Genomic DNA, 16,419 nt, shown 5'->3' on the forward strand with positions numbered 1-16,419 from the left:
TCATTTAAAACGAGAGAATTTTCTGCCAGCCAATCTTTAACCTCTCTCAGGCAATCGTACAGGGAGTTCAGTGGTGCTGCCAAATCATCAGTCAGTTGACAATAGATTTGAATGTCATCAACGTAAAAGGATGAAGAAAAGACCTAAATGAGTGCCAGTTGCCAGCTTGTGGAAAGCAGTTTCCCCCCCATCCTAAAACAATCTCCAGTTCAGGCAGTGCCACTTAAAACATGACAGCTGACAGACACGGGACACAAACTCCCCTGCTGTAGCATAATCGACCTTTTCATGGCGCACGAGAGAAATTCAGCCAGCAAAAAACGAACGGATCTCCTGGGAGTTTACTGGGATCCACTCTGAGACCGTCTGCATTGGTAAAACCTACAGTATTTTAGAGCTAAATGGTTTTATTCATACCTCCAAACAGACACGTCTTTACCAGTGAGAAGGTGCTGTTGCTCAAACTGGGAGGCAGGGGAAATGGGCTCGAAAGGTTTCGAATGTCTAAAGACGAGTTCTTTAGAGGTGTGTGAGAAGCTACGTTTTTAGAAGTGACTTTTGGCTGATTTTACTTATAGTTCATTCTCATTAGAATTAACCCAAAAGGATTATCTTCTGATTCATCTTATATATATGTGCATCTTATCCTAAAACACCAGCTATCAGTTCCCTTTAATGCAGTCCCAGGCAGATCAGCCCCCATTTCAACCTTGACCCATCTGATCTCAACAACTCGCATGATGGTGACCCGTAACGACCCATATGATTACTAGTGGGTCAAAAACCCTTGGGACCGTCTCTAAGTCTCCAATAGTCTCAATCAGTTGCTTTACAAGTGAAGAAGCGTCTTAGACTAAACATAAAACATCTTCACAAACCAAGAAGTCCAGATACCTTTAGCTTAAGGATGTAGTCTAACATGACCTGGGATTACTAAGAGCCTGCATAGACTCATCCTATAGTCATGTAAGAATTCAGAAGGTACCACTAAATATATCTATATCTATATATATATGTAGTTAATGGGTTCTCAAGACCAACCTGCAGTACCATCATTGCCCACTACAGGGGCCACAGCCTAGCATGAAGCAACCCCAGAGCTGAAAAGCCTGGTAGCCTCTGTGGATTTTCTCCTTTATAATAATCATGAATAGACTGGATTTAATTGTATTTTTCTTACAATCATCTGTCTAGATAACTGAGTTTAAATCAATAAACTCTTCGATGTGTGTGTGCTGTTGGAGTGTTTTGTGGCATTTTAACAGCTTACTGTATGTGACTAATAGTGTGGATGCTGTGGGGTACTGACGATCCCAAAACTGATTGAAGCTTCATAATGTGTGGGAAAATCAGAGGCCTTCTTTTATACTGACTGTTTTTTTAATCTCCCTTATTTCACATCATTGTGATATGGAAGCTTGTTTCTACCACATAAAGAAATGTTTTTTGCCATCATCATTTTGGGTTTTTATATCAGCTTTGACTTATTAACTTGAAATGTGCAGATAGAGCAAGATCACCATATTCTTAACAATTTTTCTTCATTTATTCTTTCTTTCTTTTTAAAAATTGTTTATTCTTCATTTTGGAAAACAGTGACTATAAGACCATTTGTTTATTAAAAAGTGGTTTAGCTTTAATTATTCACATTCCAAAGATGAATACACATGAAGCCAGCCTTCCCCCCAAAACAAACACTTGTGCATAAAAGCTGTGATAGTCCACATTTATGGAGGCCCAAAGTGTCTGATTTTCCATAATAATAAATTAAAATAATGAAATAAAAAAATTTATATAAGGAGATACGCAACATGCAACCCCAAACCTCTAAAATAATTTGGTGTGCGTTTGTTTGTTTTTTTTAGTTCACATTTGTAATTTTTCATAATGCCACTACATCTTTACTGAGAAACACTTCAAGCATGAAAAAAAAGCTGATTAAAAATAACTTTTATGAATTTATAAATGGTTAGCTTGCATACATATTTTCTCTCTTATTATTCATATTTATTTTTGTAATACTGCAATTTATTTAGGGACTTTAAAAATACTAGTATTTTGTTGTGGGTAGAGTGGATTTTCTTCTAAATTTCATTTTACACGATAAAAGTTAAGTTATTGCAAACTCTTTAATCGGTAAATAATATATATATATTTTTTAATGTTGCCATTAGTTTGTGCCCATTTTTGTGCCTCCATACAAGGCACGTTTCTCTCCATTGGTTGTCCCTTACAGGTTTTTTAAAAGCTCAGTCCAAGTCTCTCTTAGTGGTAATGAACTCGTCCAATCGTCCCGGTCCCCGTAACCAGGATGTCCGGCTGCCCGTTCCTCCAGATCTCCCTGACGATTCGCTCCCTCTCCTCCAGCCGTCGAGCCTTCTCCAGCTCCTCGGCCGAGGTGAAAACATTCAGGCTCCTCAGAGTGCCGTTAGACTGGCTGCTGCGGTCACTCAGAGGACCCACTGTCACTTTAGGGATCTCCGTATCCACCGCCCTCTCCTCTCCTACACTCTCCTCCTCTTCTTCCTCATCCTCCTCCTCTTCACTGGACTCCTTGAGCTGTCTCCTCGATGGAGACGGAGGTGGTTTTCTGTGGCGGCGAGCCCTGCAAGTGATGCCGGCCACCAGGAGGCACAGCGCCATGAAAAGCCCGAAGCAGACGCCCATCATGAAGTAGAGGGCAAAGCTCTCTGGATTGGCTGCACAAGAAGAGGGAAGAAAAACAAATTTACTGAAATAAAAGCATTAAAAAGTGGATTTATTAAGCTTTTCTTTATTTTCTGTCATCTCTATACTGTTAGAGTTGTGGATGCTCATATCAAAGACAGCGAAAGTTTCAAATACTCAGATCAGTGTATGTTAAAGTAAACCCTGTGAGCCAAAAACTCAGGTTTCAGACTCTAAACGCTTGATTTTCACCAGATTTTCTACTCTTGGCTCTTTGTGATGTCACTAAGAAGGGATATCCCTAATATGGCCGCCTCAGGCAGAGCGTTATTAAAGCAAACTATTATGGCTCTAGGTGTGAGCACAAAGGCCCCACCCACTGTTGTTAAACCCTTCTGTTTGCACGAGGCAGCCAATCAGAATGAAGTTTAAAGTATAAAGTTAAATAAAGATTTCTTTGAACTGTAACATGCAGAGTTACTCGTGTAGGAGCTTAGAAAGAAATATTCATGTACAACCTATGTAAAGTCATACAGTGTGGTGTAGCAAGCTGCCTGCGGTTTTATAGATTCATCTAATAACCCCTTGAGGTTGTCCCCAACTCCATGGTGGAAGCCACACTTAAAGCCCTGCTACGATTTTACCTTTGATGTGAGCGTAGGTCGCCATGCTGTTACTCAGCAGCTCCATATCTCTCTTAATGGGCTCCATCTTGGTTCACTGTGTGTTCAGACACGCACCATCTCCTTTTACGCGTTTACCTCCTGGATAACCCGAGGCAGATCCTGTCAGAAAAACAAAAAAAAACAAATGCTTTCAAAGTCATCTCAAAAGAAAAAAAAGTGTTTTAAGCCTAAAAAATGCATTGCTCCAAAGCACCACCCGTCATTCTTCTGATCTAAATGGGTGTCAGAGGTCAGGAGACATTGTCTTCCTCTGACGACACTCAAGCCAGGCAGAGAGGACGGCAGCGAGAGGTCTGCTGAGACCGATGGGGATGTTTATATTTATGAGAGGGGCGCCTTTCCGGCTACGCAGTTTTTATTTTTTTCCCACAGAAGAAGTGGCATGTCAGGTTTCACATGTTCACTCCAAGAAACTCACACTCGTGATGGGAGACCGGCAGGAAGTGAAAAGGTCGAGTTCACAGAAATGTAGCAGTGAGTTTCTAATTTCTGCCTCTTCTCCAAAACAATGGAGCTGAGAGGAGTTGTGTTTGTTTTGCACACAAGGTTTCACAGCAAGTTATTTCATTATTTAATTGGTATTTATATAAAGTAGGAGCATTTCTCTATTGTTAGCTTGTGATAATCTTTTGGCAGGTGTTAGATTTTAGTAAGTCATTAAACTGGATGTAATATTCTTTTGTTTATTATCTGTCATATGCACTCACTGGCCACTTCTTTAAGTACACTTGTTCAATGCTCTATAACATAAATATCTATTATATATCTAAATGATCAAGATGACCTGCTTAAGTTCAAACTGAGCATCAAAATGTGGAATAATGGTGATGTGAGTGACTTGGAATGTGTCATCATTGTTGGTGCCAGACTGGTCTGAGTTTCTCAGAAAGTGAAAAAGAGAAAGTATGCAGTGAGCAGCAGCTCTGTGGGCCAAGATGTCTTGTTGATGTCTGAGGTCAAAGGAGGCCAGATTGTTTTGAGCTGATAGGAAGGCCACAGTAACTCAAATAACCATTTGTTACACCAACGTATGCAGAAGAGCATCTCTGAATGTTAAAGCAGTTGGGCTACAACAGCAGAAGACACAGATCCACCTTGGCTTGTATCATGGTGCAATGGTGGGGTGGATGTTTCCTTGACGCCTTCCCTTAGTGACCACAATGCACTCATCTTCTCATCGCTGCTTCCAGCAAGACAATGCACCATGTCACAAAACTCATGTTCCCTGTACTCGAATGACCTCCACAGTCAGTAGACTGTGATCCAACACAGCACCTCTGGGAGGTGAGATGAGAACAGGAGATTCTCATCGTGGATGTGCAACCAACAAATCTACAGCAGCTGCGTGATGCTGTCATGTCAGTATGGACCAAAATCTCTGAGAATGTTTCCAGCACCTTATTGAATCTGTGCCACAAAGAATTAATTAAAGTGTACCGTGAGAACACAGAGTACAAACGTGGCAAACACGCCGTTGTCCCTCTTTGCAATGCATTGAGGAAGTAAAGAAGCTGCTCACAGCTGCAAAAACTTAAAACTAATTGTTTTAATGGGGGTTAAACAGCCTCAGGGATGCCTACAAAAACATTAAGAAAAATGGCACCTAAATCTCCGGGAGAGACATTCTGTTTTTTGTTAGAGATGTTTAACAAGTATTTCACTGTTAGCAAATTTAATTATCATTCAAGAGAGTAATCACAGTTAAAAAATAAATAAATATATATATATATATTATCCTGAGGACAGCCACGGATGTCAGCACAAAACGACCTGACATTTCCCATACAAAAAAAAGCTTCTCAGAGCGACTGCATCCTTCTGTTATTTGGGTGAATCGACCCTTTAAGAGAGCGAGGGGCTGCATTAGACCGCGGTAGATGGATTTGCTCCGGACCCGTCTCGCAGACGGTCCCACGGTTACAGTAAGGCTTGACGTAAACATGATGACTGATACTTCCCACCCCCTCACATTCCCTGTCACTACAAAAACAATTTCCATGGGAGCCGAATGTTTTTCTTTCTCCTGCTCTCTCTCTGGGGAGGACCAAACCGTGCCCCGTTCCAGTTGCTGCTGCTGGGGGTTTGGGTCGCTCTCCCACCCTGATCTTTATCCCAGCGACTTTTGGCAGCCCCAGTGTGCTCTCAAAGGCTTTCTTTAATTTGCTTTTGGGCAAATTAAAGTTGTAGTTGCTTTGTGGCTGGCTCGGGGTCCATTTACTCATGGGAACTGGTGGTTCCCAACCAACGCTGCCTTCTGTTTGGGATTTAATCAAAGAAGAAGCGTGACTACTTCTGCACCCTCAATTTGCTGCCCCCAGACCTTAACAACATAAGTGAGCAATTTAGTTTTCAGCTTAGCTCGATTCAAACGATTAAAGACTGACTTTACACCCTGTACTTTTACACAGTTTATCAAGACTGCAGCATTTATCACAGCAGCACATATCACCTCATTCTTTCTAAGTTTTTTTTGTTTGCATCAACACTCATGTGTCTGTGGGCAAAAATATCAAACAAATCTCAGCTTAGGTTAACTTGAACTCCATCTGCACAGAGATTTAACATTGAGGTTACATTTTATTTCTTTTTTAACTTAAATTTTAAATAAAAACGAGGAAACAGTTATAAAGTGTTATGCAACAGCAGGGAGCAATTTGTCCAGGGATTGGGGGAGGATTTCCTTCAGTGTCTGCTTAGTTATTTTTATTTTTCCGGTGGGGGATAAAAGTTCTTTCCATAATCTGATTTTTATCATTGCATCTTGAAACAGTCCACAGCACAAACAACAATCCCAAACTGACTTTCACTATCAGCGCTGGGAAAGTGAGATGACACTGCAGGAGGCCGGATGATCCAGATCCACGCTGTTCCAACTTTTCATGACGCTGCCAAGCACCGCTTAGAACAACAACTAGAATGAACGTAAATTTTTTTAAAATGATCCTTTATTTTTTATCTATTTAAATTATTATTATTATATTATTTTTTATTTTGTTTACCTATTCTTTTAAACTACCATTAATGGAATAAAAACAGAGTCACAAAATTTAAAAAAATTAATTAAAAAAACATCCCCAGGCCTTCCTGCTCAGTTCATGTTTCTACTTTCAGGTCACACAGAATAAAATAGTTAATTTTGTAAATTTGGGGATTTGTAGGTTCTCAGTTGTCCAGGTTGTGTGAGTCTTGAGCACAGGGAGGAGCGTCCCCATGGGGGTGGTCCTGAGGGTTGTTGATCATGTGAACAAATTTGTGACAAAAGGCGTGGGTCATTACGAGCAGACGTTTCAGCTCTTGAGACTAAATGTCTTCACAAACTTAAAAAAGTCCATCTGGTCATTCTAAGAGTCAGAGAGGAGGATTATGCAGGGTATGTACAACAGGCTGTCGATTACAGCTTGCATTCTATAAGCCAGTGAGCTTGAGGTTTCATAGTCAAATTCACAATATGTGGTCGTTTCACCAGTCACTATGTTAACGACTGCAAAAACTTATAGGCTTTTTGTTAGGTCCATCTTTTGGAAGTAACCATGAGAAGACTAAAGGAAAGCTGCCAGAACTCACTTAATTATATATTGAATATGACCTGAAGTGAGTGACTGAGGCCATAAACTTAGTGTTTACAAAGGGCTGTTCTCTGATAGAACTAGAAGTCTTTTTCCAACCACACATTTCCCCCCTGGTGGTCATGAAAAAGAATGCAGTTTTAAGGCACTTTAGTGTTAGCATCACCTTTTAAACCTTCATAGTTTCAACTGTCTGTTTGCTAATCAACACACATCGCATTTGTTCACTAGGGTTTTGCAATTTATGTATGAGGTTATTTTTAGGGCAGAGACCTTTTATCTCAGCTTCACTTTAATTACAATTTTTTCTTTTTTTCAGTGCAGCATTCAGACTTTGTAAATTTTTTGGAAAAAAAGTGCCCTCCATGAACTTTCTCATTTGTTTTAAGAAGGCGACGTTTTTAATACTTAATTATACAGAGAAATGACACAAAGAGGCGCCTCTTTTTCTGTTTTCTCGATTACAGAATGAAATCGTGTATAAATATTTTTTTCTTCATGGCTCCAGGACTGGCAGTTTGTGGTGAGCTCGAAGCACCACACAAATACCAGAGGGAGGGACACATTTTGTGCAGCCGCAGTCTCGGGCAGACAGATTTAACACCTAACATTTCCAGACGAGTCCAACAACCTCCACGCAAGCATAGCCCGGCAGCTGTTTATGTGAAACCCTGTAAAATGCACTCCCGCTTGGCGCTTCCTGCTTAGATAATCCTGTTTAAGTCCAATGAGGAAACTTGAAACTGCTGGAAAAATCACTTTTTAACAGTAGTCAAAAAAAATGAGAAGTGAGGTGGAGCTGCTGTCAAAAACATTTAAAGAGAGTGAGATTAAGACTGATGGAAAATACATGTGACAGACTGGGTGACAACATACTCACTGTGCTATAATTTTGGGCATGTTGCAGCTCCTCAGCTTGTAAAAACCTTTAATTGTCTGTGGTGTTGTAAAAAAACAAAACAGGAGGCCATGCTAATAAACTACTGAGTTGCATGACAGTAGAGCTTTATATTTGTTAAGGGGTGTAATAAAATTTAAAAAATCTTTTTTCCCAGCAAAGATAAAGTTAAATAAAAGTCACTCACCTCAGTCATGCACAGGTTGACAGATTTAAAACTTCCGTATGCAAAACAAAGAATTCAGATCCACGTTTGGAGCCGGTCACTTAGATAAGACTCCCATCTTCTCTCGGGCAGAAAAGCAGCAGCGAGAGGTCGTGGGTCACTCGGCATACGTGACAGCTGAGCAGACGCTGCTGGACTGAAGAGCGAGCAGCCCTCCACTGTGATTCACTCCCTCTCATCCCTCAGAGGGAGGAGGACCAGCCAGTAGTGGTCCACACTTGTGTTTTGGAGGAGGTCTTTCCTTTTCCTGAGAGAAGTGAAAGCCATGCATGCTTCACTGCCATCGAACTCCAAAATAAAAATTCCAAACTGCGCTGAAGTCTTTTATTTTAGCTATTCTATCCTCTCCAGGTATGACCCACACACTCCTGACCAGAGGGAGGTGATCTCTCTCCTGCTGGATGACCAACACTGAGGTCTGTTCACAGTTAAGCCAGGAGGGTGGAACAGGAAATAGCTAGGTGGCAGCTGTGGGCATGGGTCCACGCTGCTGTGGGGGCTCCTGGATTAATTGAGCTCTTTGTGTTTTAATCTGAGCCTGGAGGGGAGTAAAAAGAGCTCAGAGTGAGGTTTGTGGAGCAGGAGAGGAGACCGATGAATAGATTGATACTTCATGGGGAAATCTGACTTGGACTTTACAAAGCTGGAGCTTTCCACACGACACCAGGAGATACAAATTGTAAAACCTATCAAACAACCGAAACAGGAGATGCTCATAGTTGATTTGAGCTACACTGCAGTGTCACACAGCCGACACATTGTTAATATAACTGATCAAAAGAGCAAAATAGTTCTTAAACCAGTCCAGTTTGCACCTTTGAACTCAGTCCAGCAGCCCAGAACACCCAATCAACATAAGTACATGCCAGGTTATCATGTTTTAAGGAAACTATATGGTCACTAAGATTTTTGTAGGGCTGCACTTGAGTAATTGAATAACCATGGGACTGTGGTCGTCAATGTGTGTGTCAAAAATAATCTCCTCTGTCTTTTATTACATTTAAAAACTCATTTCACTTTCGCTGCTTGATTTTAGCAAAACCATACAGGCTTGGAGACCCTTGGAAACCACTGGTTGCTAGGGACAAATAAGGATTCCACAACTGGTTGGCAATTGATTGCCTACAGTTGTTAGGTCAAATGGAAATTCTCCTTGCGTCAGGTTGCTAGCAGTTTCATGGAAGACACCAACTCATCTGTAACCACTCACCAACTACTTGCAGAGCAGCAGTGAAACTTGAAAAGGTGCGATGCAAACCAGAAATGGAGAACATTAACCTTCAAAATAAAAGTAAAGCACTATTTTGCTCTGAAGGTCAAGTTTGTGTTGCACTTTTCCAAGTTTCATTACAACTCTGTGAATGTTTGCAGACAAGTTGGCATCTTCCATACAAACTACAGGCAACCACAGCAATCTACAAGCAACAAAACGCAATCACAGGCAGGTCTTTGGTTCAGCACCCTGTTGGCAACCATTTTCAAATCAACTAATACTCAACCACTGGTCTGGGGAATACACACATTTCTTCTTAGCGACTGGAGACTGCAAGGGGGTTGCCAACTGGTCTATAGCCCTGTGTGACTGAGAGCTTTGTCAAAAAGGTAAGTCTATATTTTTCCATTCAATTCAACTGAAGAAACTAAATTCATTTAAGTGAACTGAAGTGAACCTGACTCTGTGGCCTGCTGGGAGTGAATTTAAACCTCAGCCGAAGCCAAAATATGAATAATTCCACAGAACTGGATATGAGCGCATTCATCATTTTAACAGTATGTGCGACAGAAAATAACAAAAACCAACACAGCCCCCCTTTAATTTCTAAAAGTATGAGCATATAATTCTACAGACTGACTACAGCGATGAAAGCAGGGCTTTTCTTTCTTATTTATACTGGTGCTTTTTCCTGTAACACTAACCCAGACTCTTAAGTATTGCAAAAGACCTGTTTATGCGGTTGTAAAGTACTATTCTGAGTCTAGTGAGCGTTGATGTGGCACTCGCTGGTGTTTTTAGCACAGCAATAAGCGGTTATTATGTGGTTGCTGTCATTCAAACACTCAGGGTTGGTCAAGAGAAAAATATGTCCCTAAAATCACTCTGAGGCTAAAGCCCAAAACAATGATCCAACTGCTGAGGGACATTCCTGCGTGCATATTCCTCCTAATTTAATGCACTCAGTAACGGCTGGTGAACCTCCGCCCTTTTTGTCCACAGTGCGGGGTTTATCTGCTCCAGCTGCCTGTGTTATGTCAGGCCTGTCCTCTTCCTGATGCTGTGTAGGAATAACATAGCACTTTGCAAATTCCCCAGATTCCCGATCGCAACTGCGCACGGGTAGAACACCAAGCAAAACACTACCTTCCTTTCACCCGCCGCGCTTGTCTCCACTGGCTAAAAAACAAGAGTGGATGTCACTGTCGTGACTGAGAGCGACTTGCTCGCTGATGCAGAGATGTTTGTGGAGCTGTGGAAACAGGTCGGCTTGTTTTTCCCCACCAGTGACTAATGTTTTCCTGCATACAGGCAGTGATTAACTTAGGGCTGGCTGTTTTTTTTTAACACACAGAAAGATGGGCTTTGTGATGCTCACCATTTACCAGTAAATACACTGGCCCTCACACCACAACCGCATTCAGTGTCAGCTGCAATATGAGCCATTCAATTCTCATAAAACTGAGCTGGAGCAGAGAGATTAACTTTGGGAATAATTTGGTAAGAAAAGACAAGTCCCTCAAAGTATTTTTACAACTAAATTAAAATGATAACGTACTGAAAGACAGACAAAAGAGATCTTTAATAATGCGATAGCACAAAAGTTAGGATAGTTAATTAAGTTGCTGGCTGGAGGGAGTTATTAGAGAGCAACACATCAAAAGGCCCAGAATGACAGTGAGGAGCTTAATAAGTTGAGTCATTTTGTTGTGGGGAGCAAACCACAACTGTGGGAGAAGTTAACTAATGCTTAAATCCCGCTAAAGGGAAACCTACTTAAAAAAAAGAAACATGGGCCAAAATAAACAAGCTGCAACCTCTGGCGGTGGAAAAATTGAGCCTGTAGTTGCTCCAAAAGCAAGTCAAATCTCATAAGACCCCCAAGTTTAAATTTCGTCCTTTATAACAACAGTGTGGAGGTGACTTTTGTTTTTAGCTGATCCGTCTGGTGAGTAAAAAGCATGGCTGCTTACATTGACAGGTGTACCTCACTGGTGTTATAATAGCAAAAAATGTAGGTGTCCAGATTCTGCAAATGAGGTGTAGAAAATACTATAAAAATTAGGAGAAATGTATGATAAATGTATTTTGGCTATTTAGTACAAATATGAGGTGCAGCACCTCAAAAGGCACAAAAAGTGACTGCTTTAGGGTATTCTATGTTTAAGAGATAAGACTCTTCACTGTTTCTAAGTCAGCAAAATATGAGAGAAGCTGTGGCGTTGTTTAATTTAAACCCTTTGTGCAAAAGAGGATCTATCATTTAGTTGTTATAATTATATTGAAAAAGATTTCACGTTATTCTCAGATGGATTTTTTTTTTTTAGCATTTTCATCATTTTAAAATTTAAAAATCCCCCTAAATAGTTTGTTATATCTTTTTTTTAAAATCTCAACCAAAGAGCTTCTTTGAGTTGATACAAGGAAGATGCATCAATTAATCCAAGAAATAATCCGCAATGTATTAAAAAGAATTGTTACAGTGTTTACATAGGGAAACAAATCAGTCTGTGGAGTTTTATTTTTAAACATTTAAACAATTTACTGATATCAGCCTTTCGAGTTTGTGATCCTTACAAGAAATCAAACCCAGATTGTGGCCTTTCATCCCAGGTTCCAAGCTGTTCAGTTTTTATAGCACTAAAGACAGTTTCCAGTATTTTACAATGAAAAGGAGGACTGTAACTATATCCTACTGTACCTAAGATCTCTCTCCCTGTTCTTGACCCTGGAGTCACTTTGTGGGCCCTCAGGATGTAAACTACTGGTCTAGACTGGTGTTTGTCCTCTAATCTCTGAACCTTACACAAGCAGCGTCTTTTCCAAATGTAAAAAAAAATAAAAAAAAGTCATTTTGTTTTCTTGGCAAACTCTTTCCTGCCTCCGCCTTCACTGCCGAAGTTCCGGACGCGGTGAATCTTGGCCAGCTGGCTCTCTATGGTCTTCATTATGTCCATATGGTCGGGGATGTGGACATAGCGGATGTTCCTGCCAGTGATGAATAGGTCCTGCAGCTGTGTGAGCTGACCCCGCCGGTCCCGGTACAACACGTCCTCTAGCCGTACGTTCATGAAGGCATCTACGTTGACCACGCGTCCACGTGCCGTGCTCTCGTTCCTCAGGTCCACCGTGGTCACCTCTCCCTGAAGGCCCTGCAGGAGGATCACCATGCTGTTCTCTGTGATCGTTCGCTCCCGAATAGAGTTCACCACCTCAACCGGCCCCACGCCGGATGGCTGAGACTCAGCTCCCTTGGGCTCCATAATAACCTGCAGAAAAGCAGAAGATTGATAACTCTGGATTAGAGTCTGTCATGCAGTGTTGGTACCTGAGACGTGTTTCTGTGGTTTACTGATTCTGACCTTGAAGCAATAAAGCAAAAATTAGCAAAACCTTGCACACTTTGTGGACAGAATATTAGAATCAGAAAATGAGAAAACACAGGAACATGTCAAATAGAAAATGTCCTGCACAGCTTAAATGCGATTTATCTCATCTGCCACAAACCAATCCTGCATTTAATAAACATCAGACGACTAAGAGGCTGTGGTCAAATCGTTAAAAAAGATTTCCCTCCCTCCCTCCATCTTTTCTTAATCACTTTTCTGATTGAAAATAAGGTAAAGGAAGAAGAATTTCTGAGGACTCAGGAAAAGAGCACCATGCCCAGACAATGTGACTGCATCAATGTTAGATCCTCTTAGGCTGTTAATGGGGCTCTACTGAAACTGCAATGTAGGGACCACGAAAAGGCTGTCTTAGATACTTTCTTACTGCGTTTTTTTAATGGAGCTCACAAAAAACACACATAAAAAGAATGAAGTGAATTAAATGTTTCCAGTCTTATTTTCTTTATCTGCTGGAGAGATGATCCAATGTAACTTTGGAAACTGTTACAAGTTCTGAGGAAAAAACAAAATAATTTTATTCCACTGTCACTTATTAAAAATCAGGGGATCAATACCAGCTGACTTGACATAAAGTCAATTAATGGTAATCCTAATTGCCAAAACAACTACTTCTTCTCCTCCTTTTTTCAGCAGCTCACTGAAGGTTGCAAATCCGCCTTCATCTCATCCTAACCCTAACGTCCTCTGTCACCACCAACCATCTGCATGTCCTCCTTCACTACAGGAATCCTTTGAGGTCTTCATATTCAGCATCCTTTCTGCACATATCCAAACCACGCCAGCCTCCTCCTGCCTCACTGTCACATCAGCTTCTCATTCAGACACACGTAGTCTGTTTTGCATCTCGTGACTATCATATCCCGTAACCGCATTTTCTTTATTGGTCCAAAAAACACTTTCATATTTGGCTTTCAAAGTAACCCCCGTATATGCACATTACAGCCGAATATAAATGGTAATACAGAAGATATAGTGTCATATACTGCAGTGTCATCTTAGCTTTAACTAAACCTACAGAAAACATAAAAACACGTTTAAAATGACACTCAAAGTTGTATCTGAAAGCACAAAGTTAGTCTTCCCTGTTAGCTTTTCTTTTTTTAGCGTTTCCTTAGCTTTAGCAGCGACTAAATAAAGCTCCAAAATGCGTAAAACATGAGTGTAAATCAAAGCTTCTCCCTCCGTTGATGTCTGTAACATTTACCTGAATTATTTAAACACAGGTTTCATGTAGAAGCGAAACACCGACCTGCTGAAACCTCTCAAAACATCTCAACACGTTCGTTTTCCCGCAGAAACCCGACGGAGGAGCAGCGACGTGATGACGTTTCACCGTCGTCTTTGCGTCAACCGTTTAAAAAAATAAAAACTTTATTCATAACCAGCTTTAATACAATACAATCCAGGACATAAATGAGGAACCCGAGAACAGGATGTCATCACAGCAACATTATTTTTCACATATATGCTGGATTTCAAAGCTGCAAAGTATATATTAAGATTAACAAATTTGCTCTCTGGAGTGTAAAATTTTATTAATTAAGCGAAAATTCTACTGACAGTTTTAGAACATCATAAAACACCCAATATAAAACCACACAAAAGAAATACATTAAAAATGTTAATCTTATATGTGTTTAAATTGGTGTTTTTGTTTGTTTTGTTTTTGGATAAATTCAAGTTATACATAAAATCTTCTAAACTACTTAAAGGAAATAAACCAGAAAAATCATACGATATTCTAAACTGTTTTTCCCACCATTGCCATTGTATGCGTGTATGACTCTTTTATTTAATAGTACACCTTGTTGAAAGGATGATGCTAAATGATCTTATGCCTACATGAACGTTTATACTCACTGCTCTGTTCCCTTTTGTACCTTATTGGATTCATACAGTACTAGTTGTCATATTTAAAATATAAGTATTAAAATTAATTAATTAATCGATTAAAAGCCGAATAAACAAAGAGCAAAGGCTCCGAATCAAAGAAACCTTCATGAGATTGTTCTTTTCTTACAAAGCCAAGACAACAGCACCCCCTACAGGTTGCTGCTGCAGAAACGAAATCGTCTCAATGAACATTTATTTTCATTATCCAAATATTAATTTATAGCTTATTTAAATTAGCACGTGTCCAAATAGATGTCGTATTTAAAAATATGATCAATCCTTTTCATTTAATTTCTTCCCTGCCTCACAGCAACATTTGCAACTCATTTTGTTTTACAGCATGTAAACACGAGCCAGCCTAATCATGTAAATATAAATAAATACTTTTATTTAACATTAAATTGTTAAAAAGAAAATAAAACCTCAAACACAGCAGGTGTTACCGTTTAACATCCAAGTCAGTTCAGCTGCAATTTAAACATAGAAAATAGTTTCTGTCTATTGTAACTGTGTTATAATGTTGAGTTCTTGCATCTGTTTCACTGAATACTGCATATTTCAGATTAAAGTTCACAGTGGAGATTAACCATCCGATCATCAAACAACCACAGACTGAATAAATGAGTCAGAGGCCGTCCATCATGGCCAGGAGCTCTTCTCCCTTGTTGTTGCTGGGTTTTTCGGGTTTCTCTTCTTCTTCTTCTTCTTCAAACTGTCCGGCGATGCGAGCCAACTCCGATGCCGCCTGCTCATCCTGAACCAAAAACTTGGATTAAGTTCATCACAGATGTTTTAAGAGAGACATGGCAGTCATAACAACAGTCCAGAGTGTAGCCAGACACTCACACTAACACACTTTTTGCCAGATTTTCTGTTTATATTGTTAGGTTTGTTCACGTGCTCAGCAGTTGCCTTTTTTTTTTTAAGTCAAACTAAACTGTTTTCTTGACTGTGGTTTAGTTTTAGTTCACTGAAATACCCCAGAAGAGTCTGCATGATCATACCTGCATTGCTTGAATATTTATCACTCCATACAAGGACTCCTCAGCACTAGCTGATGCTCCTCTGTGAAACAAGATAAAAAGGCCTTGATGAGGAAATTTATGTTAATGTAACAACAGGGAATTAAAATAGAAAAGAAGAACACCCACGCTTCCGCCTCCTCTTTGTCTGTGTTGAACAGGTTGATTCGAAAACCCGATTCGTCTTTGGGCTTGTTCTCCGTCTTCATGCTGCCCATCAGACGAGCCAGCAGGTTCAGCTCCTCCTTCGCCAGCGGGTTGGGAGAGCCGTCTGCCTGCAGCACGATGGAGGTGCAGAGGCAGGTTATAACAGAGCTGTGAAAATAGTATTTGCCCCTTTTCTGATCGTTTTCTATTTATTATACTTATATGTTTCAGGTCATCAAACAAATTCTAATAATAAAGAAAGAGAACCAGACTAAATACAAGATGCAGTTTTTAAATTATATAATTTATTAATGGAAAAACGTTCTCCAATGCTACCTGGCCCTCTGAAAACTCCCCCTAAACCCAATAACTGGTTGCATCGCTGCTGGCAGCAAGAACTACAATCAAGCGTTTTATTGAAAATGAGTCTTTCACATCCCTGTGGAGGAATTTTGGCCCAATCTTCCTTACAGAGATGTTTTTAATTCAGCCAAACTGGAGGGTTTTTAAGAAAGAACAGCCTGTTTAAGGTTCAGGGCAAGAAATGATAGCTGGAGATTCTCCTTCAGGTTTTTTTTTTAGTAGAAATCAGAATTCATGGTTCCACTAGTTTTGGCAAATCATCCAGCAAACCTGCGTCAGACCATCACGCTGCCACCACCATGTCTGACTGTTGGCATGATGTTCCTTT

The 16,419-nt window shown here is 40.3% G+C and overlaps 3 protein-coding genes across 6 annotated transcripts in view; all 3 read right to left on the reverse strand.

The window, feature by feature from the left end:
• Window positions 1-1,909: 1,909 nt before the first annotated feature.
• On the reverse strand, window positions 1,910-8,239 carry eva1bb (eva-1 homolog Bb (C. elegans)). 2 transcript variants are annotated; one of them, XM_005739712.1, is made up of 4 exons: window positions 8,005-8,239; window positions 7,800-7,855; window positions 3,312-3,452; window positions 1,910-2,699 (listed from the first exon to the last, which is right to left on the reverse strand). In XM_005739712.1, the coding sequence occupies exons 3-4, from the start codon at window positions 3,376-3,378 to the stop codon at window positions 2,266-2,268; spliced, it is 501 nt and encodes a 166-aa protein (XP_005739769.1). In that variant the 5' UTR covers window positions 3,379-3,452; window positions 7,800-7,855; window positions 8,005-8,239; the 3' UTR covers window positions 1,910-2,265. The 2 variants fall into 2 exon arrangements, with proteins under 2 accessions (XP_005739769.1, XP_005739768.1); XM_005739711.1 differs by lacking the exon at window positions 7,800-7,855.
• Window positions 8,240-11,693: 3,454 nt separating this feature from the next.
• lsm10 (LSM10, U7 small nuclear RNA associated) lies at window positions 11,694-14,006 on the reverse strand. 2 transcript variants are annotated; one of them, XM_005739714.1, is made up of 2 exons: window positions 13,916-14,006; window positions 11,694-12,525 (listed from the first exon to the last, which is right to left on the reverse strand). In XM_005739714.1, the coding sequence occupies exon 2, from the start codon at window positions 12,517-12,519 to the stop codon at window positions 12,106-12,108; it is 414 nt and encodes a 137-aa protein (XP_005739771.1). In that variant the 5' UTR covers window positions 12,520-12,525; window positions 13,916-14,006; the 3' UTR covers window positions 11,694-12,105. The 2 variants fall into 2 exon arrangements, with proteins under 2 accessions (XP_005739771.1, XP_005739770.1); XM_005739713.2 differs by having other exon boundaries at window positions 13,871-14,006.
• Window positions 14,007-14,934: 928 nt separating this feature from the next.
• oscp1a (organic solute carrier partner 1a) overlaps window positions 14,935-16,419 on the reverse strand; it is an 8,410-nt gene continuing 6,925 nt past the window's right edge. Inside the window, exons 9-11 of one of the 2 annotated variants that reach the window (XM_005739715.2) lie at window positions 15,711-15,856; window positions 15,564-15,624; window positions 14,935-15,313 (exon numbers count right to left, since the gene is read on the reverse strand). In XM_005739715.2, the coding sequence (XP_005739772.1) occupies window positions 15,185-15,313; window positions 15,564-15,624; window positions 15,711-15,856 (336 nt within the window). In that variant the 3' untranslated portion in view covers window positions 14,935-15,184. Of the gene's footprint in view, window positions 15,326-15,563; window positions 15,625-15,710; window positions 15,857-16,419 lie in introns of both variants that reach the window. The other variant, XM_013912574.1, reaches the window with a different exon arrangement.

Source organism: Pundamilia nyererei, unplaced genomic scaffold (assembly GCF_000239375.1).
Source record: "Pundamilia nyererei isolate P.nyererei 1_Seehausen unplaced genomic scaffold, PunNye1.0 scaffold00093, whole genome shotgun sequence".
In the NCBI taxonomy this organism is placed as follows: domain Eukaryota; kingdom Metazoa; phylum Chordata; class Actinopteri; order Cichliformes; family Cichlidae; genus Pundamilia; species Pundamilia nyererei.

Excerpts from the sequence above, each read along its gene's own strand:
- lsm10 (XM_005739714.1), bottom strand. The coding sequence starts at position 12,519 with ATGGAGCCCAAGGGAGCTGAGTCTCAGCCATCCGGCGTGGGGCCGGTT.
- eva1bb (XM_005739711.1), bottom strand. The coding sequence starts at position 3,378 with ATGGAGCCCATTAAGAGAGATATGGAGCTGCTGAGTAACAGCATGGCG. Across the intron at positions 2,700-3,311 it reads GACCTACGCTCACATCAAAG|CCAATCCAGAGAGCTTTGCC; the intron begins GTAAAATCGTAG and ends CTTCTTGTGCAG.